The sequence below is a fragment of the Podarcis vaucheri genome (assembly GCF_965113315.1).
Source record: "Podarcis vaucheri genome assembly, chromosome: 2".
Classification (NCBI taxonomy): domain Eukaryota; kingdom Metazoa; phylum Chordata; class Lepidosauria; order Squamata; family Lacertidae; genus Podarcis; species Podarcis vaucheri.
Window position 1 is genome coordinate 3,941,982 of NC_138760.1, and position 26,719 is coordinate 3,968,700.

The 26,719-nt window shown below is 42.5% G+C and overlaps 1 protein-coding gene across 5 annotated transcripts in view; it reads left to right on the forward strand.

Moving 5' to 3' along the window:
- The window catches only part of LOC309523675 (low-density lipoprotein receptor-related protein 1), a 217,355-nt gene that overhangs the window by 44,271 nt on the left and 146,365 nt on the right, over positions 1-26,719 (forward strand). For 3 of the 5 annotated variants that reach the window (XM_082207669.1, XM_082207670.1, XM_082207672.1), the window contains one exon: positions 8,971-9,057. The exons of the other annotated variants lie outside the window; for them this stretch is intronic. In XM_082207669.1, coding sequence (XP_082063795.1) covers positions 8,971-9,057 — 87 coding nt within the window. The remainder of the gene's footprint in view (positions 1-8,970; positions 9,058-26,719) is intronic. 5 annotated transcript variants of the gene reach the window in all.

The following is a 26,719-nucleotide window of genomic DNA, read 5'->3' on the forward strand; positions in this document are numbered from 1 at the left end:
GTGAGAGATCCCCAGTGAACTTCTCCTGCAGCTACGAAGCAGCAGCTGCAGCCACAACCTTGATGGGTGGGAGCTACAGTTGTTGGGTGAGGAGTAGATGGAAAGTTCTCCCTTGTTCCATGCAAATACTACAAGTGCTCTGGGGTAGGTCACGTGTCTTGTTGGGTGACTGTCGGTATATCTATGGAAGGCTTTTGTGGACAGAATATTGTGCCATTACCTTTGAATTGGGGCTTGCCCCCATTCTCACTTACATGGCTGTTGTCTGGAAGCACCATTCCCCAGCACTGCCATCGTCTCCTGGAGCAGGTCTTCTGTGCCTTATGCTTTATCCATTTGTGGGTAACAGGATTTTGAGACAAGAGGAGGAGGAGGAGGAGGAGGAGGAGGAGGAGGAGGAAAGATCCATTTTTGTCTCCCACCCTTTTTATTTGTACAGATTCCTGTAACAGCTTTTTAGCCCTGCTGAGTAGAGCCACATCAACTTCAAGAGACACATGATGTACTGCATAGGGAAGCTGCTGCCCTAAAAGGGTCAGCAACCTGAAAAACAGCTTGGAGAGATGTGTGAATAGAATGAATGGTGCTGGGTGGTGGCTAGAGATTGCAGGGTTGTTTTGAAGCAGGAGATGGCCCTATTAGTACTGCTACCCATACCTGAATGGAGCTGCTGGAAAAAGCCAAGGCAGCTGCCTAGCCAAAGCCATTTTCTTTCTTGAGATGGACGTTTTGGTAACATGTATCTCCTTTGGGGGCATCCTTTGTTAGTGTACATGTTTATGGAAAACAGATTGGAAGAGTTGCCTTCCCCTTAAGTGGCATTTCTGTCTGTGTGCTGCATTCTTCAAAGGTTCTCTGTTCTTTCCAGGGGTTTTATAACTCCACCTGAACCCTCTCCCCCTTTCCCAAATAGCAAGCGGATTGGACTCTCTGGCTCTTCTGGTAATGGGCTTTGTCTCTAGCCATTGGCCCTTTAATCAGCCCTCACAGTAGGGCTGATCCAGGTTCTCTGTCTCTCCAACCTCTGATTAATCACTTTGCTCCCAAGGGCCAGCACCAGCTCTCTGACTGCATCCTCGAGCCCTGCCCAGTGACTCAGCTGCTGAGAGATGAATTGCCTATTAATCCACAATGTTGAAATTGCTTTATTGCATGATGCAGGCACGTCCCTGGAGGAAGTTTTAATCTGCGTCTGGACTGTGAGCCATAAATAATGGGAGGCTGGTGCAGTAAAAGTATGTTGTGTGGGTTTGCTTTTAACTGCTGGTACTATAAATGCTGCTTCCTATTACTGCTGTAAAGAGCCCACAGCCCTGTCCGATAAAAGTCTGAGGAGTCAGAACATAGCTCTGTTGTTGTTGTTGTTGTTGTGACCTAGAAATAGTTCTCCCTTAAAAAAAAGAGCAAAAATTATATGATTATGGGGTTGCCAGATCAGGACAGATCAATGTGATGCCATTGCAGCTTCATTGTGGGTTAGTTTATAAGAGTATGTTCAGTAGCCCAGCCTTTTCTACTTAATACAACCCCACCGAATCCCCTTCAATCAGTTGATTGGCTCCTGCATTAAATAATAATAATAAATTTTATTTATATCCCGCCCTCCCCAGCCGAAGCCGGGCTCAGGGCAGCTAACAACAATAAAACAGTACAAAAGTACAGCACAAACAACACTCTAAAATCATTCATTATAAAATTAATTAATTCAAGCCACTGGCAACCATTGGGCCAGAGCTCCGCGAAGATTGCCGAGGGAGGGAGTCAGGCTGTGCCCTGGCCAAAGGCCTGGTGGAACAGCTCTGTCTTGCAGGCCCTGCAGAAAGATGTCAAGAAAGATGTCAAGAGGTCTCTGTCTACTTGAGCACTAACTTAAAGCACTGGTTGCAATACACACTTATCTCTTTTAATCCAATGCTGCTGTCAGTTTCGTTAGATAGGCTAGGTTGAGAGATAATGGCTTACCCAAGGCCACTAGTGAGCTTCATGACCCAGCAGGGATTTGAAACCCGAACTTTCCTTTGTGATTCTAAAACCAACACACAGCATACCTGAATTTCCCAACTACCTCTTAGCTAAGGGAGTTGCTGAAAGCCCTATGAATTGCATGCATTTGGCCATAGTTTGGTTATATAGGCCTACTAGTTGATCTTACAAGAGCTGGGCAAGTAATGGTGTTGGTTCTGTGGTGGCTCCAGCCTTCTAGAAATCTCTTGCTTGTGATGGTTTGCATGGCTCTCTCCCTGTCTATTTTTAAATGGGCCTTAGAATATGGGTGCTCTGCTTTTAACTGACACTGGTTGCAGTTTCAGTTTTTACACCTTTAAATAAAATTTTATTTTTAATGCTGTTTTTATATATAATGTTTTTATTTTGTAAATTGCCAGTGTAATAAATAAATACAATGGGAAGGTGGGCAAACTTTGCCCCAGTTGCTGTTGTTGAGGTGGATGAGCTCTAGTGGTTACTTGGTACTGAGGAGAAGTTCAATGAACTTTCAAGATGCTCAGAGGCTATTCTGTTCTCCATCACTTCGCTCTTGCTCCAGAGCTGAGCCAGCACTGAAAATCAGTTCCAGTGTTAACGCCAGTCGAACCTTGGCTCAAAGAAAGCCTTGATTATGACTTGCCTTGAGCTCTTTGATTTGAGTGGAAAATAAATATTTTCTCAGCTTTGCAGAGGAGTACAGATAACTGCATCTATAGTTGCACCTTCTTTGTGAGTGTCACTAAATTGGCTGGTAAGACAGAAGCATGGGGTTAGGGGCATCACAGTAAAGGAGCTGAACCTCCAGCTGGTACCAAAAGAACAGTATTTATTCCATTAAAAAACGAGCAACTAAAAGCTCAGTGTGTTATGATAATATTATTCATTGGCGGCAAATTAAGGTGAGATAACTGCTGACTAAAATGCTGATGTGCTTTTTCTTTCAAAGAGAGAATTTCTCCACAATTCTTCAAAGGTTGGGCTTGGAAAAACAACCTCCTAGACCTAGAGAAAGGAATCTGAAGAAAGAGCCTAAAACTTGTATTTGTACTTTGTGCTTTAGAGCAGGGATGGGGAAGGTGTGGCTCCCTAGATGTTGTTGGGACTACCAACCCCTGTCAGCCCCAGACAGCATGGCCAGTAATCTGGGTTGATGTGGGGTTGGTCTACCATCATCCAGAGGGCTGCATGCTCCCCACATTCTTTTGAGTATTGAAAATCTTTTGGATAACTTATCCCAAGATTTTGTTATCTTATCTACTGCAAGGTAGCTTACTGTTTTTTCCTTGTTTCCTGCTTCACAGCCTTGTCAACCTAACCATTGTACTACACTGGCATCCCTCCAGCATTTACTTAAAAGAGTTAGTTACAGATAGGTAGCCGTGTTGGTCTGCCATAGTCAAAATAAAAAAATTCCTTCCAGTAGCACCTTAAAGACCAACTAAGTTAGTTCTTGGTATGAGCTTTCGTGTGCATGCACACTTGGTATCTGAAGAAGTGTGCATGCACACGAAAGCTCATACCAAGAACTAACTTAGTTGGTCTTTAAGGTGCTACTGGAAGGATTTTTTTTATTAAAAGAGTTAGACACCCAATTTCACTTGACCCTGAGGTTGATGCTTGCTGAAATGCAATAGGCCTTTAAATATTTCTGTTCTTTAGGAATGAATCTTCTTATTAAGGACCTGCTTTTGAAAGACACCTCTGGTCTCTCTGCTTCTCTTTCTCTCTGTTTCATCTGCTGGAATGACAGAGCCAAAAAACAGATTTTAGGAGATCTCTCCTGCCATTGTGGGGCCTATTGAAACTCGGTAAGAGGGGCTCACCTGATTGGCTGAGCAAAACAAACAAACAAACAAACAAACAAACTCTGGTCTTTATTCCCATTTGGCCTTGGTCTGATTTGCTCTTCTACCAAATAATTCATATCTCTAACCCACGCCCATGCTTCTCCATGCTTGGAACAGATAGGAATTGACCCTCTAAACAAGGAGTGGTGAACTGACTGCCCTCCAGAAATGGTTGGACTCTAGCTCCCATCATCCCTGACCATTGGCCATGCTGGCTGAGGTTGATGGGAGTTGGAGTCCATCAACAACTACTGGGGGATCACAGGTTCACCACCACTGATCTAGACCCAGTGCTTGGTAAACCTATGCATGTTTACCCAGTAGTAAGTTCCATTGACGTAGCCTGAGACCAATTTAAACCCCGTGTCCTTCTCACCACCCTCAGTGTATTGCTCCAACCACCAATTTCCTGTTTCCTCCCAGAAACAGAAATATATCTGAGGACCCTGTGCTTCCACTCCTCACTGGTTAATGAGGTAGCTGTGTGATGGGTAGGAACAAGGAGGGGCAAGTCTCATCAGAGTCACTTGCAACTTTAGCTCTGTTCTCTTGTACCTGAATTCATACCACACTCAGAAATGTTGAAACAGCTTTGCCTACTAGGGCAGCATCAGTTTGGTGGTCTTAACTTCAGGTCAAATGGTTCAGTCTAGCCAGCAACTGGTCTTCCTCATTAACTGACAGCTGGGCTCCAGTGAGAACACAGTTCCCTGTCACTTCACAGGGTATTATAGTATATGAAGCTGAGTGGTTTGGACTGATGACATATGAAAAAGAGTCACAGCCTATTTCTGCCAAGTTAATTGATTATGCTGACTGGAATCTAAACGGTCTTAAACATTTTATCTTGGTCCTTGTCTTCCCCCAGGATTGCACCGTAGAAGCAGCAATCCAGGTTGTTGCCTCCAGGCAGGCTTCTGATGGTGCTTCAGAAAGAGCCAGTTGTTAGAATGTGGGAACAGCAGTAAACTTCAAGACCCACTACAATATCAATTTGTAAGAAGGATTTTTGTTAGGTGGAAGAGGGGGCAGATCCCTAAAAATATCCAGAAATTGTATACCTTATATTACAAATCATTGATCAAAAAGTGTTGGACAAGAGTAGACGTTCCCAAACTTATTTGGCCTACTACCCCCTTTTCAGGGGAAAAAAATTACTCAGCTTCCCCCTGGAAAGGGTTCACCCAACCCCGGAAAAACCCCTTGCCTCCAGCACGACCACCGGATACAGGGGAGGTGGTGTCACTGTCCTGCAATGGTGCCCAACCTGGTGGTAAGTGTCATTATACAACAGATGAAACATGTGCGAACTGTTGTTGTTGTTGTTTTAATTCTCTTCTCTTCTTTATGCTTCCACTGCCCCCTTATTTTTATTCATTGCCCCCAACTGCACCCAAGGCTACTACAGTGGCACCTCTAGTTACGAACTTAATTTGTTCCTGAGGTCTGTTCTTAACCTGAAACTGTTCTTATCTAGAGGCGTGCTTTTGCTAATGGGGCCTCTTGCTGCCGTTGCACCGCCAGCACACGATTTCCGTTCTCATCCTGGGGCAAAGTTCTCAACTTGAGGGAACTCTTCCAGGTTAGCGGAGTTTGTAACCTGAGGCGTTTGTAACTCGATGTACCACTGTAGTGTCCCCCTGGATCGTTCCAGCGCCCCCCTGGACAGTATTACCCACTTTGGCAACACTGGACAAGACCTTGAAGGTGCTCAGCAGCACAAATTAAAATCACTCTCCCCCCCCCCCATTTTTTGTTTCTATTCAATCTCACTTTATGTTAAAGAAAATGCTCTTCAAGTGTGATGGAGATTTAGGACCCTGGTGAAATTGTGCATGGCATCAGAAAAATGGTTAAGGAACCTATTAATTTTGTCCCACAGCTTCTTTTGTTAACCAGTCTGAGGAATTGAATTCAGACATAAAATCTCAGGACCCACTTGTTTGTTGTTGTTGTGAGGCTATCTGTGGCACCTTGATGGACAGCTGTACTGGATTTAGACTAGAATTTGCGTTGGGATATGGCTATAGCTGCGAAACTGATCCACTCAGCTGAGGATAATTGGCGTTACAAAATCAAGTGAAGATTTTCATGCAATATGGAATAGCTTTGTTTTGTTTTTCAAATCACATGGAGAAGATATAGCATCCCTCAAAGATACATTAATTTTTTCAGAATTCACAGCAGACACTGTCTCGATTACTTCACTGCAACTTTCTTTCTCCACTCTGTCTCCACTCTGGAACTGAGCTGGCCTGCAGTATAGGAGACTAATGATTAGTTCTAATCTGCAAGCATCTCTTGTGAGCACAGTGTGCCCATTGTTTATGTCTGAGCTACGGTTACTGTGAGTGTTCTCTTTTTATTTGTGTTTTAGAAATAAAAAGTTAAGTAGGGGAGAAGATGTAAATGTCCACTTACCTTTCCTCTCCCTGCCATTAAATCTCTTTATTATGCTAAAGGACCAGTATTTTCCTCTCCCTGAAACCCAAAAGATTTGGGGTTTAAGAGATGGTCCCTTCCTGGTGGCTTGCTGTCCTTCCCTTGCTTATTATCTTAATAGAGGTTTTGTATACTGGATTTTTTTAAATGCACTACTACTTTTTTAACAACAGTAAAAAAGACCTTCATCTATAATGAAAGATGCATAATGAAGAACCACCCCCACATCCCATTAAGCACTCTTTCCCAAGTCTCTCCCAACCATTTCCAGAGTTTTGGGTCTCTCCTCTTCAACCTTTTGTAGATACAGACCTGTGCTGCATTTGGGTTCCTGTTCAGTTACGGCAGTGCAGTTCATTGCAAATCTCAAAGAGGCAACATGGCCCCAATTCTTACAGCCAAGTTGGAGATGAGCATATATATGTGAAAGGCTGTAGTGCAGCCGGGTGTGTGTTGGTGTGGTGTAAATCTGTGTTGCCATAGGGAAATGAAGTCCTTGCATTAAGGCTGTTAGAGATTGAGAAAGGTGCGGTGAATTTAGAATGGAGGAAGGAATTCGTACTACGTCAGTGATTCATTTCATAGCTGGTAATTGAAGATTAGAGAGGGGCTCACTAACGGTACCGCTTTGAGGTTTTTTTGTTTTTTTTGCAGTCAAGTGATATATAAATTTTATGAAATGAATAAAATAGCTTTACTTCTACACTCAGAGATGTTCTCACTGTGGTGTCCTTCTGATCATTCAGCCCCACTTCCCTACCTCCTGGGTTTAACTTGCACATTAGCTTCCTCCCTAGTCCAGTATGGTGGAATGCTTATGTCTACATTTGGGTCTATATTGGTTGAGACTGTAGCTTGTAGGGTGTCATTTTAAAGAGCACTTTTTCCTGAATCTTTGGGAATGGAGTGTTTTCCAATAATACAACTTAGTAGGGGAATTCTCCCCCCATATTATTGCACAAACCTTTTCCCACCATGCCCTTTAAAATAAAAATTGCCATTTTAAAATGGTTTTTAAAACTTGTAATGTGTGCCACCATGCCCTTAAAGAAACCTTGCCATTTTAAGGTGTGTTTTTTTTAAATCTCCCATGGTTTTAAATAATACTGCTTTCATATGTATGTTCCAGCTATTTTTTTATTACAGGGAGGGGAAAATGACATTTTAGAAAGTAAATCTAAAAAACAATATGCTGCACATTATGTATAGACACACTAATCAACGAAGACCACCAAGCATAAAGCAAATTCCAGAGTGGCTTTGGTTCAACTTTGTGTGTTTAGGAATAGGAGAGTGGAGGGATGCCAGCGCAGCCTTGTTAATGCCTTAATTTTGTTTATGTCGCAAGTGTTGGGTGGGGACTTGATCTGGGACCAAAGTATTTCATAGTATGATAAAATGTGAAGAGATATTAGAGATCATGTAGTCTAAACCCTTGCTCACTGGGGATGTAACTAGAACATTGCTGACAGAGAGTTTTTTTAATACTTCTGGAGGACTTCCCATCATCTGCTATGTCAGCAGGTGCTTCGGCTCTAGGGGGCTGGCATGTCTCTGGCCCCATCAGTCTTTGTTGGAAAGTGGTGGGCCCCCTTCAATGTTAAGGTGGCCCAGGGTGCGTCATGTGCGTGCGACGTCATGCGTGTTGCAGCTTCAGCTGCTCACTCCTTCAGAGCAGTCAACCTTCTCCAGACAACACGATGCTGCTTGCATGCTGCTCACATGATGTCACACACACGTGACACGCGATGGCCCCTCCCAGTCTTGGGGGCTACCTGGTGCCTCTGACTAGCAGACAGTTCTAACCATTATGTTCCCCTTGTGTTTAGCTGAAATTTGCTTCCCTGTAATTTCCACCAGTTGGTTCTAGTCCTGCCCTTTGGAATAGCAGAGTGGAAATCAGCAACATCTTCTGCATGGCAACCTTTCAGAGATTTGTATGCAGCTGTTATACCTCCCCTTAATATTCTGTTTTCCATTTAAAACATACCCATCTCTTTCAACTGTTCCTCACTGGACTTAGTTTCCAGAGCCCTTGCCATTTGTTTTGACCCTTTCCCATTTGAACCTGCCCACTTGTTGATGTCAGATGTGTTGTGACATGAGACAGGGCCTTCTCAGTGGTGATGCCCAGACTATGAAATTCCATTTCTAGAGATGTTCTTTTTCCCCCAGCAGCAAGCTAAAACAGTTTTATTATCCATTCAAGCTGAAGGTGTTGTATAAAATTTGTATTAAGTGTTATGTTGCTGATTTTTTAAAATTATTATGACAGGCATTTTAAGCTATTTTTGTTAGCTGCCTTGGATAGAACAGCAGGCCAATTAAATACATACTTATCTAATTTGGCAAGTGGCTACTTTTAGTGTGTGATTTATTTATTTTTAAAGAAAAAGAACTATTGTACAAGTTGACCTGTTTATATGTGTGAGAGTGAGTGAGACTTGCAATCTGTATCTGTTGAAATGTAGTGTGGGCATTGACATCTCAACGTGATGATTTTCAACAATTGTCTCAAAATATATCATTTTGAATACATCATTCCGTGAAATCCTTCTCTGGAGATATACTTGTTACAAAACAGTTTTACACTGTCCTCCAGTGCTGCCCATTGTTTCCTGTCCAAAGATAAACAGAATATTTTAAATTGGGGTTTTAATTTTTACTCTCTCCCCTTCTTTTTTTATTTCTGCAGCATTATCTGAGGAGGTTGATGTCTATGTTGCACCACTTCCAAAGATTGGGGAACAAGCCCTGGAGAGCTCTACCTCACAAATATTATGTAAGATTCTTGCTACTGCCCTCTCTCCCTGAGATTCATGCCCCTAACTCACTGATGACAACTTTGCTTGGTTCTGTTAGTTCCAAGTTTTTTGATGACCATCCTGATCCCATGCTTCCCCTCTTTTGCTGTGCCAGAGTTTGACTTGTTCAGTAGCTGATCTAGAATGGGCCAAAGGCCTACAAATTAAAACATCTGATGTTTGCAGTTTATCTGACATGTTCTGCACTGGTAGTGAAAAGCCATCCACTGCCATCTTCCAGCTGCCTCACACACTCCCCCTCCCCTCTTTTTAAACCTTTTAAGTGGCAGTAGTGGAGACAAATGGCAAAATGGAAGGAAGGATATTTCTTGCCCGCTTCTTCTCTCTTTCTTGCCCTGATCTTGGATGCAGTAAGCAGTAATGCTGTGGAACGCTAGAGATCACAAGAGATAAGGTTTTCCTGAGGGTTGCATACCTTCTTGTCTCTGGCATGCAGTTACATGGTGTCTCAGGGGCCAGAGCCAGGGTGATGGAAGCAGGGAACCTCATTTTCTTCTTACCATGTTCCTCCTCCTGTTGTCCTTTACTTAATGTAAAGAGATGGGAAGGGAAAGTGTGCCAAGCACAGCTTGTACAGAAAGGGGGGGTGGCTCTTGCAGAGGTCAGCAAAGTTGGGTGGGTGCTAAGCTGGGAATTCTTCTCTGGCTTGGATTTTTATCTGCACACATTAAGAATTTTGCCATTTGTAAAGCTTGTTTCTCATTTGAGGTGGCTTTTCTGAGGCCCTGAAGGGTGATTTGTAACCTGGCTAGGGAGAATTTTCCCAGTGTCTCTAGTACTAATATAGCTGTGGTAAAAATAATGAAATATGTTCAAAGTCTTCATTCAGTGTGTATGATTATTGCACTTACCTTAAAATACCCTTAATGCATTATTGATCTGTGAGTGGTTTTAAGAGACAATTTGTTTATTTATAGAAAATTGATGACTGCTTCTTCAGAGCAGGATATTATTCAATTCTGAATAATAATAATAATAATAATAATAACAACAACAACAGTAACAATTCATTGGTATATTGTTTGAAACCTTTCTAGTCTTATTCCTGGCTTACAGCAAGCTGCTTGTATCAGAGGCATTTCAAAGGCGATGGGGTTTCCATAAGAAACGGTGATTCTGGGGTGAATGTTTGGCTTGTAATTCTCTGTCTCCTCTAAGATATCACTTGGCGGGGTGTTTGTCATTCGTTTGTTTCCAGACATAGGGTTCCTGGAAATCTGAGAACATGTGTTGCGTGGGTGCTCTTCTTTTGCAGGACTCTTGTTTACCTTGGGCTTCTGTTTTTGGTGCCCTTCAATGTTCTGTGCCCTTTGCCTGTGATTCCACATTGACATTTGCCTTTCTGCTGATGTGGGAGCACCCTAGGTTCCTTGCACAGGTGCAATGTTGGGTCTACAAAGTCGTGTTGGAGCAGTCCAGGCAACAGTGCCTTTGGCCATTATTATATCTTGTTGAGATGTGCCTTGATGGTGAGTTGGATCTGATTGTTAAAACAGCCAGTCACTTGAGTGTTTTGATGGACTGATCTTTTTTTCTTTTTGTTGTATGTCTTTGTCTTTTATCAAAATGATTTTAAATTTGTTTTAATTAAGAATAATGAAATATCCTCGCCTCCCAGCTTGCACCATTACAAATTTGTTTTAAAAGCCTGGAGAGTTGAGTTGTTTGATGTTTCAAGTTGGGTTATCCTGGGTTGATGTGGTGCCCTCTTTTCTGATTGGCTTTTGGATCTTGAGTATTAGCCACTGGCCATCCTAGTTTGCATATTTGATACAGGTTGTCAGCTTGGGAGAGCTGTAAGATGATGGTTATCAAGAAACAGCTCGATGAAGTGGTCCTTAGGCTTGCTTCTTAGTCCCTGATCTGTAATCCAATTTCATAAGTAGCAGGCTGTTGTTACTTAATAGTGAGGAAGATTCACTCTTTGCAGTCACAGAGGCCTTCTCCTCGTTTATTATTCACATTTTTGAGGAGGGGAGTCCTGCCACTGAAAACATGTTCTTAGGTTGACTTTACAGATTCTGGGGCCTAGCCCTGTTAGGAAAAAAGCAAAGCCAAAGTCAGTTTAAATGCTGGTTGGTGCAGAATACTAGGTTTATTTTGTGTCCAGTTCTGGGCACCACAATTTAAGAAGAATGTTGGCAAGCTGGAACATGTGCAGAGGAGGTCAATCAAGATGATCAAATATCTGGAAACCAAGCCTTATGAGGAACTGTTGATGGAGCTGGGTATGTTTAGCCTGGAAAAGAGGAGACTGAGGAGATATGAGAGCCATCTTCAAATATCTCAAGGGCTGTTGCATGGAAGAGGGAACAAGATTGTTTTCTCCTGTTCTGGAGAGTAGGACTCGAATCAATGGCTTCAAGTTACAAGAAAGGGGATTCGAGTAAACATCAGAAAAAGCTTTCTGACAGTAAGAGCTGTTCAACACTGGAATGGATTCCCTCCCTTGGAGATTTTTAAGCAGAGCCTGGATGGCCATCTATCATGGATGCTTTAGCTGAGATCCCTTCATTGAAGGGGGTTGGACTAGATGACCCCTGGGGCCCTTCCAACTCTACGATTCTATGATCTCCCTATGCAACGCCCATATCCACACTTTAAGAAGGTTAGCAGGATCTGGGGAATAGTCATTTGAATGCTATTCTCATATTTCAAGGGAAAGGAGTAAAGAGAAGGAAGGGCTTGGGGGAACTGTTTCTGTAACTTCCATTTCTGTGCTTGCCTCTGATTGACCAGCAGTTTTGAGGAAGGATTTTGCCTTGTTTGCAAAACAGGGGCTTTGGTTACCCAATCTTTCAGGATGTGGCTTTAAGCATTTTCATGTTTTTGCACTTTATAAAAATGGAAGTTCAAGAAGACTCTCCACGAAAAGAAGGAACAAAGAACCAGTTCAAATGGGCAGAAGGGAGATCAGCATGGGCAGGACGTGGATACTACATGATCAAATGCACTCAAAGTGAACCTTGAGCATTGCCCCAGGATGCGCTCTGTGGTGTGAATTATGCTAGATGTTAACTTCCTCCCTTTTAGTGTTTAAAGTGAGTTTTAAACATAATTTATTGCATTTTTTCAATTAATCACACATATGGGAAAAGAGGGTGGAGATCTTCTACAAATTAAATAACCTTTTTGAATTTGAAATCCCTAACTGTGTGTATATATGCACATACGCATACCTCCCAAAATAAGACTTGTTGTTTCTGGTACTATCAAAATGAAGAGCTGACTGCTAGTGCTCTTAGAAACTCTTCAGAACTAGCAAAGTGGGACTGCCTTCATTCTCCCTCCCAGAGTACCACTAGAAAGCAGGTGAATGCTTCCACCATAAGGAGCAGTCCTTATGGCAGCAGCCACAGAGCAGGAATTGTGTCTGTAAAATGCAGTGAGATTTTGCAAAGGTATATAGGAGATCTCAGCAGAGGATATAATTGGAGTGTTCCCGCATGAATCCGTTCAGCCCAGTCTCCTTGTGGGAGAAAGTAAGGGATTTGCTTCTCTATGTAATAATAATAATAATAATAATAATAATAATAATAATAATAATAATAATTTATTATTTATACCCCGCCCATCTGGCTGGGTTTCCCCAGCCACTCTGGGCGGCTTCCAAAAGAATATTAAAATACTATGATACATCAAACATTAAAAGCTTCCCTAAACAGGGCTGCCTTCAGATGTCTTCTAAAAGTCTGGTAGTTGTTTTTCTCTTTGACATCTGGTGGGAGGGCGTTCCACAGGGAGGGCGCCACTACCGAGAAGGCCCTCTGCCTGGTTCCCTGTAACTTGGCTTCTCGCAGTGAGGGAACCGCCAGAAGGCCCTCGGTGCTGGACCTCAGTGTCCGGGCAGAACGATGGGGGTGGAGACGCTCCTTCAGGTATACTGGACCGAGGCCGTTTAGGGCTTTAAAGGTCAGCACCAACACTTTGAATTGTGCTCGGAAACGTACTGGGAGCCAATGTAGGTCTTTCAAGACCGGTGTTATATGGTCTCGGCGGCCGTTCCCAGTCACCAGTCTGGCTGCTGCATTCTGGATCAGTTGTAGTTTCCGGGGCACCTTCAAAGGTAGCCCCACATAGAGCGCATTGCAGTAGTCCAAGCGGGAGATAACCAGAGCATGCACCACTGTAGTCTGTACTCTTTTACTTGTTGGATAAAAGCATTTCTATTTATCTCATGAAATACAGTCTGGAGCTAGTACGAAGACTAATTAATAGGGATGCATCAGAGAAATTCTGATGTTCAGCGTGAAAATTCAGAATTCAGGTTCAGCCTCTGCTGCTTCTGCAATCTCCATGTCTTCTTGGCTTTTCTGTAAGCAGAAGATATTACCAGCACTTAACAGGGGATGAACTTGCTGACACCATTGTATCACTGCCACTAGTGCCTGGCAGTGCATAATCTGAGTCGGTCTACCTTCCATTTTCTATGGTAGTGGTTCCTAATCCCCCCCACCAACCACCTGAAAATTCTGGAGGGTATTGGCAGTACACTTAATGATTTTTCTGTCTGTTTAGCAATTGCAAATAGATGCTAAAGTCTTATTATATTTTAGTGCATTAAAATTTGAATTCCATATATTTTTAAAAAAACATTTTAGCATCTAGCACAGCATGATTGCAATTACTAAACAACAGGCAGAAGAATCATTAAGTGGCTACTATCCTCCTTTATAAATGGATAAATGGATAACTCCCACTCTGAGTTACCCACTTTCTCTTGTGTGTGTGTTTTCTTAGCTTCCCCCTCCTATTTCTTCCTGTTTCGTTCGCTCTCATGCATTGACTTTCCACTCCTTATGAGTGCTTTGTCAGCCTCTTTTCACTGTTTGAGCCTTTCCCCTGTCTTGTTACCAGTTGTGGCTTTGTTCCCTTGAGGGAGGCAGAGCCTCTTCCCCCTGTCACTTCCAGTCCATCTTGTTCTCGTTCTGGGAGGACTGCTGTTCTACACACACACACACACACACACACACTCAAACTCTCTTACTTCTTCACAGGCACATAGCTACACTGCTCCACAGACTCACCGCCATACCCCACCTGAAGGAAGTTTGTGGACCACTCTTCAGTAACCCCTGCTCGAGGATTAAGGCCTATGGTGTACTGCTGATTTTTCGTTCCACACATTTTAACAAAAGCACAAGAATTCTGGGTAGTCAGATCTGTGTATATCCTTGCACTAGCAACTTCTGCCTTGGAACAGACTTCTTCAAATGTTGCTATGGTGGAGGATCTGCTGATCTTGCCCATAACAATATTTTACTAACAGTCACTGCAATCAGTTTGAGACTCTTTCAGAGGTTGTTTCTAGACCAGCTGTTGCCAAGCTGGTGTCTTCTCAGATGGTTTGGACTACAACTCCCAAACATTGTGCACACGGGAGCTGATGGGAGCTTCAGTCCAGAACATCTGGAAAGGTACTAGGTTGGCCAAGGCTGCTCTATGCTACAGGCAAGTGCTTCTATGTCGCCAAGCTGAATCTGCGTAGGCTATATGGTAATACTGTTCCCTTGGATATGGGTTTGAATTTGAGAGGTTCAGAACAGAAGCTGTGGTGGTCTTTGTTTTCCTCCCGGGAGTACAGGATCCTAATGCAGAAAAAGCTGATTTGGAGAGATCCGCTAGTGCATGCTTGTAAATACCCAGTGAACTCTTGCCTTAAAATTGCTTCCAGATAATCAGAAGATATGCAAAGAATTTGCTCTCCTCTCTCCCCCACTTTTCAGGCTATCAATGTCCAACTAGTGACTTAACATTAGTACATGCAGGCAGGTGGGTTAGCAACATTGTTTTGTGTGAACTGGTGACTTTTGCTAATTTTATTTTTAAGAGTTCCCTCGTTCAACGCAGCAGAGGCATCTCATATTCCAATTCCTAACTGGCCCATGAGGGCAAGGTGGAATCTCCAGTTCCCTCCTATTTGCTGGCATGGTCTGGTGGTGAGGCCTTCAAGTCACCCCTTCTGAGGCTTTGTTGAGCTCTGATAGGAGTCTGGCCTGGTTCTTGGCACTGGAGAAATCTCTATGCTGTTTTTGGAAATAGCTGAAAATGAGGCAGAGCGCAAGAGTGTTTTTGCTGTAACCTTAGTGATAAAACCAACAACAACCATGACTAGCAAAGAAACAACCACCCTGACACGAAGGAAAAGACTCAGACTCACCATGGTCAAGATGGATAGGCAGACAGACACAGAGAGAGAAAGAGAGGGGGGAGAGAAATATCTGGGACTTATTGTTAAGTAGAGAGGATCAAAGTTTTGACAGAAGGGAGATATTGATAAATCAGTATCTAGTGAAGGAATCCAGAAGAAAGAGACATTCACTGTTGATCTGGGGAGGATTGTCTTGGCAAGAAGCCACGCTAGCCCTTGTGGAGGCTATGGGTGGTGCCCCAAAGCCTGCTCTTGAAAAGCATTTAAGCAGCAACCATTTCATTCATATATATATATATATAGAGAGAGAGAGATAGGCGAAACACCCTGACAGAATAGCCACCATTGTGTAAGTGGCTAAAGATGGAAGATACTTAGCAGAACCATTTACATGGGGAAAAGAGACTAGTGACCTAATCCTACTTGACAATCATGTTGGCAGTTCATGATGAAGGGCAGGGGAATAGATACCGCCCAGGAACACGTTCTAGATTTCAGGGCATAACTAAGTGGTAGAGCACATTCTGTGCATGTTAAAGGCCCTAGATAGCTTCAGCCCCTTGAATCTTCAGGTACGGATGGGTGGAGAGCAGCTGCCGGCAGTGTAGTGTGTAGGTAGGCAATGCTATGTCGTTTGACCCGGTATAAGGCAGCTTCTTGTGTACCTAGACACTCACTCTGTGTAGGGGATGGGTGGTGGTGGAAGTGGCCAAATTAAGAGTCCAGCTTCTCTGCTTAGATGCACCACAACTTACACATTCAGCTGTTTGGATGGCTGCTCTTTATTGATGATGATGTGCCTGTCTCATTAAACAAAGAAATTGCACTCCATAGTTGGAACTGTATGCATATAAAGTGTCACAGAATTTTGTAACTAAAAGTCAAAATGATTTCATGTGACACTTTAAAGGAAATATACCGCCCTCTGCCCAAACTCATCAAGATTTTTTAAAAATAAAAATAATATAAAAAGCAGGGACTTGTCTTACTTTGCCTCTTAATAGCTTTTTATTCTGACTTGCATATGACCTTTGTTCCTCTGCAATCATACATATTTCATACTTTGCTTTAAAGGAATGAAATATTAAGAAACAGAAGCAATGTGGTTTCTTGTTCCCAATGTTTTGGCAAGTTATGTGGTGATCCTTGCGGCGGTTTAGATTACAAGCACTAGAATGACTTGAAAGCTTGCTGATGGGTGTGGTGGCTGGTTGTAAGGGTGGGCGGGGATGGAGAAGCTATGCGTGTTTAAAGTAAATATTTACATTGTAAGTGAATCCACTGCTACCTCCCCACCTCCTCCCCAAACTGAAATAAATTATGAACAGCAAATGCCTGTGGCTTTTGCAACTGGATCTAAAGCTCAGTAGTTAACAGAAATATCATTCATGAACCCAGAAAACCAGATCGGAGTGAGGCTGCTTTTTTTCCGGAAAGTGTAGGCATTTAAAGAAAAAGTTGCAAAAATAAGTTTGAATGGTTAAAAAGCCTTTTTATCACCACATTTTAAAAGTTTTATTCCCTTTCTGAATTTCTTTGTCTGAAGCCTGTATGTTTCTTGTTTGTTTGATCTTTCCACATTCGCTTTTCAAGCACATAGCAGGAAAACATTTATTTAAGCCAGGGAAAAAATGCAGAATTTCAGACTGCAGAGAAACCTAGCTAAATGACCCAAGGCTGTCTTTTTCCTAGCTCCACAAATTCTCCATTTCCTATAAAGCCATCATTTTGTTTTGTTTTGTTTTGTTTTTCTTTTGAAATAAACACTGTCAAAACAAAGTCCTCATCTAAGCTCTGTCTGAGTTAGGATTGGATACATTTTGTCGTTAAAAAACAACAACAAAAGAATTCAGTTTGGTTCCTTCCTTCTGTAATTTCAATGCAAAGCTTTTCTAAGCAGTTTTTAGTTTCCTTATTCCTAGGGCTTCTTGCTTCTTCTCTAGTATTCTTGAAGAAGCTTCACTTGTATCTTCATCTTTATACTCTCCCAAATGGCAAACATTCCCTCTTTACTCAGTAAAGGTGACATCTTAAGAAATTTGCTTGTAGCTGATGAGTATGGTGTAGATGGTCTATGAACTGTCCTGAGATTTTGTGATGAAAGGCGGTAAATAAATTTAATAAATAGTAAATAAATAAATAATAGATATACTGCCTTGTGGTCAGCCCATGATGTATATAAACTGTAATGACAGCCACCAATTTGGATGGCTTTAAAAGAGGATTGAACAAATTAATGAAGGATAAGGCTATGTTCTACCCATGTTGGAGGCAGTGTGCCTCTGAATAACAGAGTGCCTGGAATCACAGGTGGGGAGAGTATTGTTGCACTCAGGTCCTGCTTGCAGGCTTCCAACCATGGGCATCTGGACTAGATGGGCCACTGGCCAGATTCAAAAGGCTCTTCTTTTGTTCTTAGGATGCTTTAGCAACCGATTGAGAACCAGATTTCTACAATCAGCCTCTCTCCAGCATAGCTCTTACTTCTTTGACTTAATGTGAAGTCAAAGGGTATTTGTCTTCTTCAAAATGGGAAACCTTAAGACCCTAGCTCAGAGAACCCATGTTTATTTGTACAGTATATTTCTTACTGCAGTTTGTGTGACCAAAGGTAAGCCAGGTGATTCCATGGATTCATAATTTCTGCAAAAACATCAAATATGAACTGAGATCTATGCTAAGTGTTTGGCAGTGTTACATGGAAGAGCTCTTTTTGATTATATGGCTTCAGAATGAAAGCAGGGAGCGGTTGTTCCCTCTTATCAAAACTCTCTTCCTGTAGAAAGCTAGCATTTCAGAGATAAGTATTTTATCCTAACCTTCTTAGCATGTTAGTTTTCTGTGGGCAGAAGGCTTTTGAAGTGAAAGAGAATTCAGAAGATATCATTTCCTCACCTGCAGTCTGAAGAGGTACAGACTGTGAATGGGTGTACAATATGATTATCCTAAACGGATTATTACTGAATTAGAGGATGGGCTGTGTCACCTGAATCTGCTGATACTTTGGTTTCCAGAATTTGATTTCAATACGTGACAATGTGGACTGTAACCTTTCTGGGCTTTATTTGGAGTTTTGGACTGAATTTTCAGTCTGAAAAATTTCAGACTGAATTTTCTGGTTTTGCAAGCTGGAGCTTAGATACACAGTTGATGTAGAAGGGATGGGATATCCAAAGTTTCAGAATGGAAGGATAGATGCATTATGCAGTAGCACTATGAATTAATACCTAATTATTTTTAGATTTTTATCCTTAAGAACAAAATCATAGTTTGTCCTCACTTGTGAAGACGTTATGAGGGGTCGAGGTAGTGATGGAGATATGCTGCCATGATATCTCCCTCAGATTTAAAGGGGAAGTTTTGACACCATCCTTGGTTTTATTAAAACCTACAAGTAAATTGGAAAGGAAGAAAGAACAACAACGGATACAATTAAGAATGCCTGAAGTTCTTCCTTACACAAAACTAAAAGAAGCTATGTTATCTAGAGGCACAACAGAATGGTGGTTAGGCACTGCATCTGAAGATCAAGAGGCTTAAATCCAAGGGTATTTAAAAGCTATTAAAAGTGGATTTGAAAAAATAAATAGAGAAATCTCATCTCTCTTATTTCATTCATGCTTAGAGTCCATTAAACTGCCTCTGCATCTTTCTGGCATACACACCAGAGAGACGTGATTGAAATAATGTTGTTTTCCCTTAGTAGTTCAGTCACACTCCACTAGATGTGCATCTCAGCTGGTCTCTTGAAAGGCATCAATACAATTATTAGAAAGGCCAACTAATTCAGAAGTGCACAGGTGTCTTAAATTGAGCTGTTTAGCATTTCCCCCAGTGATACCTATTAATATTTCCTTCCAATAGTTCTTTTGTGGGTCCTCACTCCCCGCTCCACCATAGTTTGGAGCTTTCCCCCTCTTACCATCCAAAATACAAATTGCCTAGACTTTTGGGACTGCAGCAACATTTTCCCAGTATCATGCAGTTCCTGGTATGCTGGGCTTTGCATGTGAACCTCCAGAACCAAACTAGGCATGGCATGGCAAACACGGCATGTTTCCCCCAGTATTTTATTTTTTTTAACTGAAAATAAGACACTGCCTCCCACCCCAGCTTTCTCTGCCTAAACTCACTGTCTCGTTAAGCTGCTCTCAGTTTTTAAAATAGCAATACATTCTGGGGAAAGTTATGCATGTGACTGAATTCTGTCTGGTTTGGAGCTCAGGTTCCAATCCTCATTTGACACGAAGGTTCATTAAAGGGGCCCTGGCAAGCTGTTGCCCTACAGCCTAGCTTGCTTTGCAGTATTTGCCATGAGGATCATAACATGCTGTGCCGTGCTCCGTGGAAGGAGGGCTCTGGTTGAATATGGATGATACAAATCATGAGAAGGGGGAGAACAGAGGGGGCAGGCAGATTACTGTGGAGATTAGATAATACCTCATTGTGTTATTTCAGTTAGGAAGGCATTAAATCTACAGATTTCTTGGAAGGTGCCAGATTCCTGGAGCAGACTTCTCCAACTGGCATGGAAGTTAGAACTTCGCAGCCTCGTGATGGGATTAATTTGCTTTCCATACCTCCTTAACTCCTCTTTTGTTAAATAAAGTCCATGTTATCGTCAGCAGAAATATCAAGGGTGTTTCTGTACTGTAGGTTCACTGTGGAACTCTTTGTTCACCCACTTTGGGTGATGGGGGAGGGGACTTAATGAGTTGCTTAGATATCACAAACAACCCATTTACAACAGGGTTTCCCCCCTGATAAATACCCCCCCCCCAGTTAATTAGGATTTAAATGGGAGAGAGGAAATGCAGGCTGGGATTTTGAGGGCAACCATGTTGTGTAGAAACTGTGATAAACTTGCAGGCATGAAGCACTGATCCCACAATAAACATCCATGTGGAAGCAGAATCTTTTATGAAAATATATATATATATATATATATATATATATATATATATATATATATATATTTTCATAGAATCACAGAATTGTAGAGTTGGAAGAGACCCCAAGGGCCATCTAGTTCAACCTCCTGCAATACAGGAATCTCAGCTAAAGCATCCATGACCTATGGCCATCCACTCTCTGCTTAAAAACCTCCAAGAAAGGAGAGTCCACAATCTCCCAAGGGAGACTGTGTGTGTGTGTGTGTGTGTGTGTGTGTGTGTGTGTAATCTATGTACCACCCCGATCAAAAGATCACAGGGTGGTTCTTTTTTGTTCCCAATACTACAGTGGTACCTCGGGTTACATACGCTTCAGGTTACAGACTCCGCTAACCCAGAAATATTACCTCGGGTTACGAACTTTGCTTCAGGTTGAGAACAGAAATCGTGCAGCGGCGGCGCAGCGGCAGCAGGAGACCCCATTAACTAAAGTGGTGCTTCAGGTTAAGAACAGTTTCAGGTTAAGAACGGACCTTCGGAACGAATTAAGTACTTAACCCGAGGTACCACTGTATGTTCAGAAGAGGAGTGATGCTTGATAGAACAAGGATTCCAGAATACATTGTGAACCTGAAAAAATAAAATTGTTGTTGTGGATTCATATAGTGTGATCAGTGGGCAGAGTGGTCTTACAGAGTACAAGAGGACAAGTCCCTGCCTTGAGGAACTTCCCCAATCTAAACTTTAATATAAAGGAAACAACCAAGGAAGAGGAGAGAAGTGAAGGCAGTGGGGTAGTTAGGGTTAGTTTCAGTCTTAGGTAGCCATTGCATACACACCTGACTGGGAATAAACCCCATTAAACTCAACGGGAATTGCTTCTGATTAGAGAATTCTGCATTAATTGGGAACTAGAGGGTAGTGCCAAGGCTTCATGGGCTTTGAGGAGACATTTCAAAGAACTAAGGGGGTATCACATAGGTGTTATTGGAGGCAATTATAGCAAGGGATGGTTTATATTCTTGGAATATGGGACTGGTCATAATGGGTCCGATCAGCCTGTGGATTTGCCTGTTCAGCAGTATAGTAGTTCTCTCTGTGCGGTACTCCACTATGCACGAACAAGCACACGTACATAAGGTCTGGGAGGTGTGTTAACATAAAGTATTCCATCCCTTCCCTTTGTTGTGAGCAATATGTATATGTGTGCTGTGGAAGGAAACATGTAGCCCAAAGTTAGCAGAGTGTGAATGGCAAAACACAGGGTTTTTGAGAAATGGCTCCCCTGCTGTTTACTTTCAGCTATCAGAGGTTTAGGATGGGCTGGAAAAAGTGCAAGAAGTCTGGCAACTGAAGAATTCAAAATATTTCAGCTCTGGAAAGGATTGGTGTCCAACAATTAGATGCTGGCTGCTAAAATTGTTGATGCTTGGCTTAGGACTTTGAAATACTATTCCAGACCCTTGCTGGTCTTTGCAAAAACCCATTGATGGCCCCATCCCTGATAACTAAAACATTTGTCATTTCCTGCAGAATTCAGACAGTAGAATTACTCTTAGAATGATGTAGCTTTCATAGATTTCTGGGAACTTCGGCTGACGTTGGTAGAATATCTGGTCCTAAAATATTTGAGTTGAGTGTTTCTGGAGCCTTTTTCTGTTTTACAGGTCACATGAACTTGCATAACAAGAAAGCGGGGGGGGGGCGCTCCATAATTAATGCCATATGGATTTATTTATTTCTCCTCAAGGAACATCTGTTTTGCAAATCAACCTCATTCCATTCCATATTTATTGCCAGTGCTGTTTCCTTTGCAGAAGCAGTTTCCCCGCCCTCTGGCAGGGGCATCCCTTTATGCCTGGCATGTGTGGTGGAGATGGGGTGATCTTTTGGTTCCTTAGTGGCGTGACATGTGGGCTTGGGCTTCCCCAGGCAACCTCTCTATTGGGCACTCACCCTGATTTGCGTGCACAAAGCTTTCACGTTGGTTAGAGACTGTATGTTTTAGTCAGAGTAGACTCACTGAAATTAATGGGCCCTAGTTAGTCGTGGTCATTCATTTCAATGAGTCTACTCTGAGTAGAACTACCAATGGCCACAGCCCCCTGCATGCTCTTTATTGAGCACTCATTCTGGTTTCTTTACAGAATGGTTATACAACAGTGAGCATTCATTATGATTTTCTTGCAAGGAATTTACTTGTGGGCTTCCCATGGGGATACCTGGGTGCCACTGTGAAAACAGGATGCTGGAATAGATTGACCATTGGCCTGATCCACCAGGGCTCTTCTTATGTAAATGTTCTCCCATTAATCATTATTTGATCCCACACTTTCCCCCCTCACTTTCCAAACCACAATAAGTTTGCTTGGTTTTTGAAAAAGGTGGATTTGCTAGGGTTGACAGAGTGTTTTAATTCACTTCAATTGCACAAACCTGCATTTCAGGTATGTGCTGGAATCCCTCCTGCAAAATAGTGACAGTAGGGAGGTGACGCTTGTTTGGCTTTGACACTTCCAGGGATACTCCCCTACAACGCCTGACCAGCCTGTCTGCCTAGTGCTAGCTGCCTGGCAGTTGCAAGGGGGTGGGGGAAGACTAGCAGGGGTAGACTAGAATGGAAATCTCCTTGCTGTGGCTTGCCCCTGGGGATAGTATGGGAGGGCATGATCTGGGAAAAGATGCTATGTTTTGTTGTGCCATTAGGAACATCTGCTTTACACATCAGCCTCACTCCTATCTATGTTTGTTGCCAGTGCTGCTTCCTTTGCTAAAGTCAGGGCCAAACCATTTGCCTTCTCTGACAGAAAGTTAGAGAGGTAGAGCTTGGAAAGGACAGATTGGGATAAGGGAAAGCAAGGATGAGGGAATCATAGCTGGGTTGCTGCTTACTGGGTTTGAGCCTACAAAAACTCCAATCTGGTCTGGATTCTATTACATTGCAGATCAGCATCTGATGTGCTATTTAGGACCTTTATATCTCAGCAGGGTGAGTTCTGAACATGTAAACACTTATTTCCATAATGTCTGATTATGGCATAATGCCTTAGCTTAAAGCAGTTAACTGTCTGCTGGAGGTGAGACTGCTCATCCCCCTCATGGTGCCCATTTAAAAATTCAAGTGTTGCTGTATATGCTTAAGGCAGGAAATTAAGCCTTAAAAAAAAATAAATTTAAAAGCATGTTTATACTCTGGGCTCTTCTGTGTGCTTGAATGGGGTGGATAGCAGAATGAATATCTCAGATTCCTCAGCCCCCTTTGAGCATGCTCTCATGGGTCTGAATTGCGGCGTAGCCTTGAAGCAATCCTTGGGTATATTGGGTAAATGCACTGGTGTGGAGACAGGAAGAGGTTTTCTCTGCCATCTCTCGTAATAATATAAGTTAGGGTCATCCAATGAGGCTGAATGTTGGAAGATTCAGGACGGGCAAAAGAAGGTACAGAATTTATTCATTTGGTATTTAGCACATAGTTATAGAATTCACTTTCAGGAGATGTAGTGATGACCACCAGTTTGGATGGCTTTCAAAGAGAATTAGACAGATTAATGGAGTTTAGGACTGTCAGTGGCTGCTGGTCCTACTTCCACTGTCAGGCAACATGCCTCTGAATACCCACTGCTGGGAATCTCAAGTGGGGTTGTTGCACTCAGGTCCTGCTGGCAGGCTTCCCATAGATAGAATAGGATGCTGGGCTAGATGGGACTTGAACCTAATTCAGCAAGGCTCTTCTTACGTTGCTGCTGCATTTGTTATACTTATTATGGTGTGTCACAGAATCAGTGCACACCTAGAGCAACAAGGAGAAAATTAGCCAACCTCCATGGTGAGGAGTTCTGTACGCTCCTTTATGAACACAGACTACCATGGAGAGTATCTAATTTTAAAATTATTAGTGTGCTACTCTTGCAAGGTTCTCCCAGTTGTCTCTTATGCAGGTCAACACTGTTAAGCTCTCACAGTGGTGTGCAACATCTGACACTCTAGATCATTCATGAGAGAAAAATGTTATGTAGCTGTGGATCTTGGTAGTACTAGTAGCACCAACATTGCAAACAGCTCAGTGGAGAGCGCCAGCTTTGCATGCAAAAGATTCTAGGTTCAATTCCTGACATCTCCAGGTAGTGGTGGGAAAGTCCCTGTCTGAAACTCCAGAGAACGGCTGCTGTTCAGTGTAGGCAATACTGAGCTAGGTGGGCCAGTGGTCTGACTTAGTATAAAGCAGATTCCTTTACAGTGGTACCTTGGGTTACATACGCTTCAGGTTACACACTCTGCTAACCTAGAAATAGTGCTTCAGGTTAAGAACAGAAATTGGGCTCTGGCAGCACGGCGGCAGCAGCAGGCCCCATTAGCTAAAGTGGTGCTTCAGGTTAAGAACAGTTTCAGGTTAAGTACGGACCTCCGGAACGAATTAAGTACTTAACCCAAGGTACCACTGTATTTCTGCAGATTCTGGTTACTTTTCCACAGGCTTTTCTGCCTCTCAGCAGCACTTTGAAACACCAGCACCATTTTTGGTGTAAGAAGTATATGAAGGCACAGCCCTATGGTTGTAATGAGATGTGGACTGGTAGTGGCATGGAGGTCAAAGTAAAACAGAGCCAAATCAAGTCCCTAATGTATTTTGAAATCAGCATATGTTGACCTTCAGAGATAACTTTTAAAAAGAGAAATGAATAAGCATACCTAATCATTAGAAATAAATTATTACAAATTTATATAATTACACAATGCAGAATAAAGTAAGCATGACTGCCAAAAACCACTAACATGGTATGACTGCAACTTTTAAGCAATCTTATTTAAATCAGTTCATCATACATTTCTAAATATCAAGCAGGAACAGTTAATATTCTGCAGCTAGTGTCCCCTGGAGGCTGTGATCTCTGCTGCCTCTGGACGTTCCTGATAGCAGTATACAGCTCTTTTCCAGCTTTGCTTATTGAAAATCTGTAAGTCCTGCTTGCCTTTTCTACCAAGAATTTAACAAGGTTAGCTAGCAAAATAAATGCAAATAATAGAAAATATAACAAAGACTTAAAATGGAGGATAAAGCAGCAGCAAAGTCAGATCCTTTAAAAAAAGCTCCTTATATTCCTCCTTCCTGAAATGCTTAATCAAATAAAACAATTAGGTAACAAGGATAGTCTCCAGGGAGAGAGTTTCATTGACACAGAAAAGACCAGGGGTCAGCAACCTTTTTCAGCGGGGGGCTGGTAACCCAGAGATGCATTTTAAATAAAAGCACACATTCTACTCATGTAAAAACGCGCTGATTCCCGGACTGTCCATGGGCTGGATTGAGAAGGCGGTTGGGCCACATCTGGCCCACGGACCTTAGGTTGCCAACCCCTGGAAAAGACCCTGCCTCTTATTTCTATCCGTCTAATTTCTAGCTCACTAATTCAAGTATTAAAAAAACAAAAACCTTTCAGGATATACAGTAGGGCTGTTCAATGGATTATTAGAAGGTGAGTGGTGGGAAGCTATTGAATCTGTTGCATCTGTTGAGACCCAGGGATCTTAAGGTCATGTTTGGACCTGAACAATCTGTAACTCTGGAAGAAAAATGGCTCAGGATAGCGTACATGAATCTCCCTGGTGCAGCCATGCAGTTCAATCCTGAGACGTCCGAATTTGATGAAGGCTCCCCTTGACAGGCTTTGTGATTAAAATAGTCATGACAGAAGATAAAAAGAAAGTAAGATAAAAAGGGAAGTGATCTAGTGTGCCCAGTTCACCTAATGGGGATGAGAATAGGAATATATAGCTGGCTATCCAGATGGCTTACTCATGCAAACCTTTACTTATTGAGTAGTCTACAAGTGTAGCAGAGTAGCACCGGACCTTCAACTCTTGTTTTGTTAACAGGAAAATCTGTAGCTCAAACTGCGCATTGCAGCTGAGTTCCATGTTTGTTTGGTGATTTGTTTGGTAAGAGCCACATCAGTAATATATGAATTGGGATGGAGAAAGAGTGGGGCAGAGAGGCTGCTTAATCCTTATATTTTTAGGAAAGCATACTCCCCAACTGCTTTTTCACCTGTTTATTGGGAAACGGGGGGGGGGGGGCTATAGAGGAGATATGGGATCTCTATATTTCTTCTCCCATGGGTGAAAACAACAAGGTATGGGGAGAATATGTCTGAGCTGAAAAAACCTACCAGAGGGCATAGGGTGGTATATAAATTCAATAAATAAAAAGGATTAAAAGGATTCTCTCAGCTCACCCTCGTGCTGCCCCATCTCACAGCTTACCCAGGCTGATTTTAGCTTTTATGAAAACAACAACAAAGGGACAAAAACATCACCCTTATGGTGTACCTTGGGCCATAATCCTAGGTATGGCCAGCTCTAGCAGACCACTTCTGCAAGCAGTTGTTTAGTGTTGTCTGAACTGGCTCTTGAAACCTGCTGAATCAAAAAAAGGGGGGGTGTTTTTCCAGTGCTTACCCATTCACCCCCCATTTGCCAACATGTAACAAACACCCTGTTCTGTTTCACTTGGCTTGGTTGGTTTGCATCCCTTCAGAGACTCACGAATTGGCTTTGTGGCTGGATGCTGACTGGGCC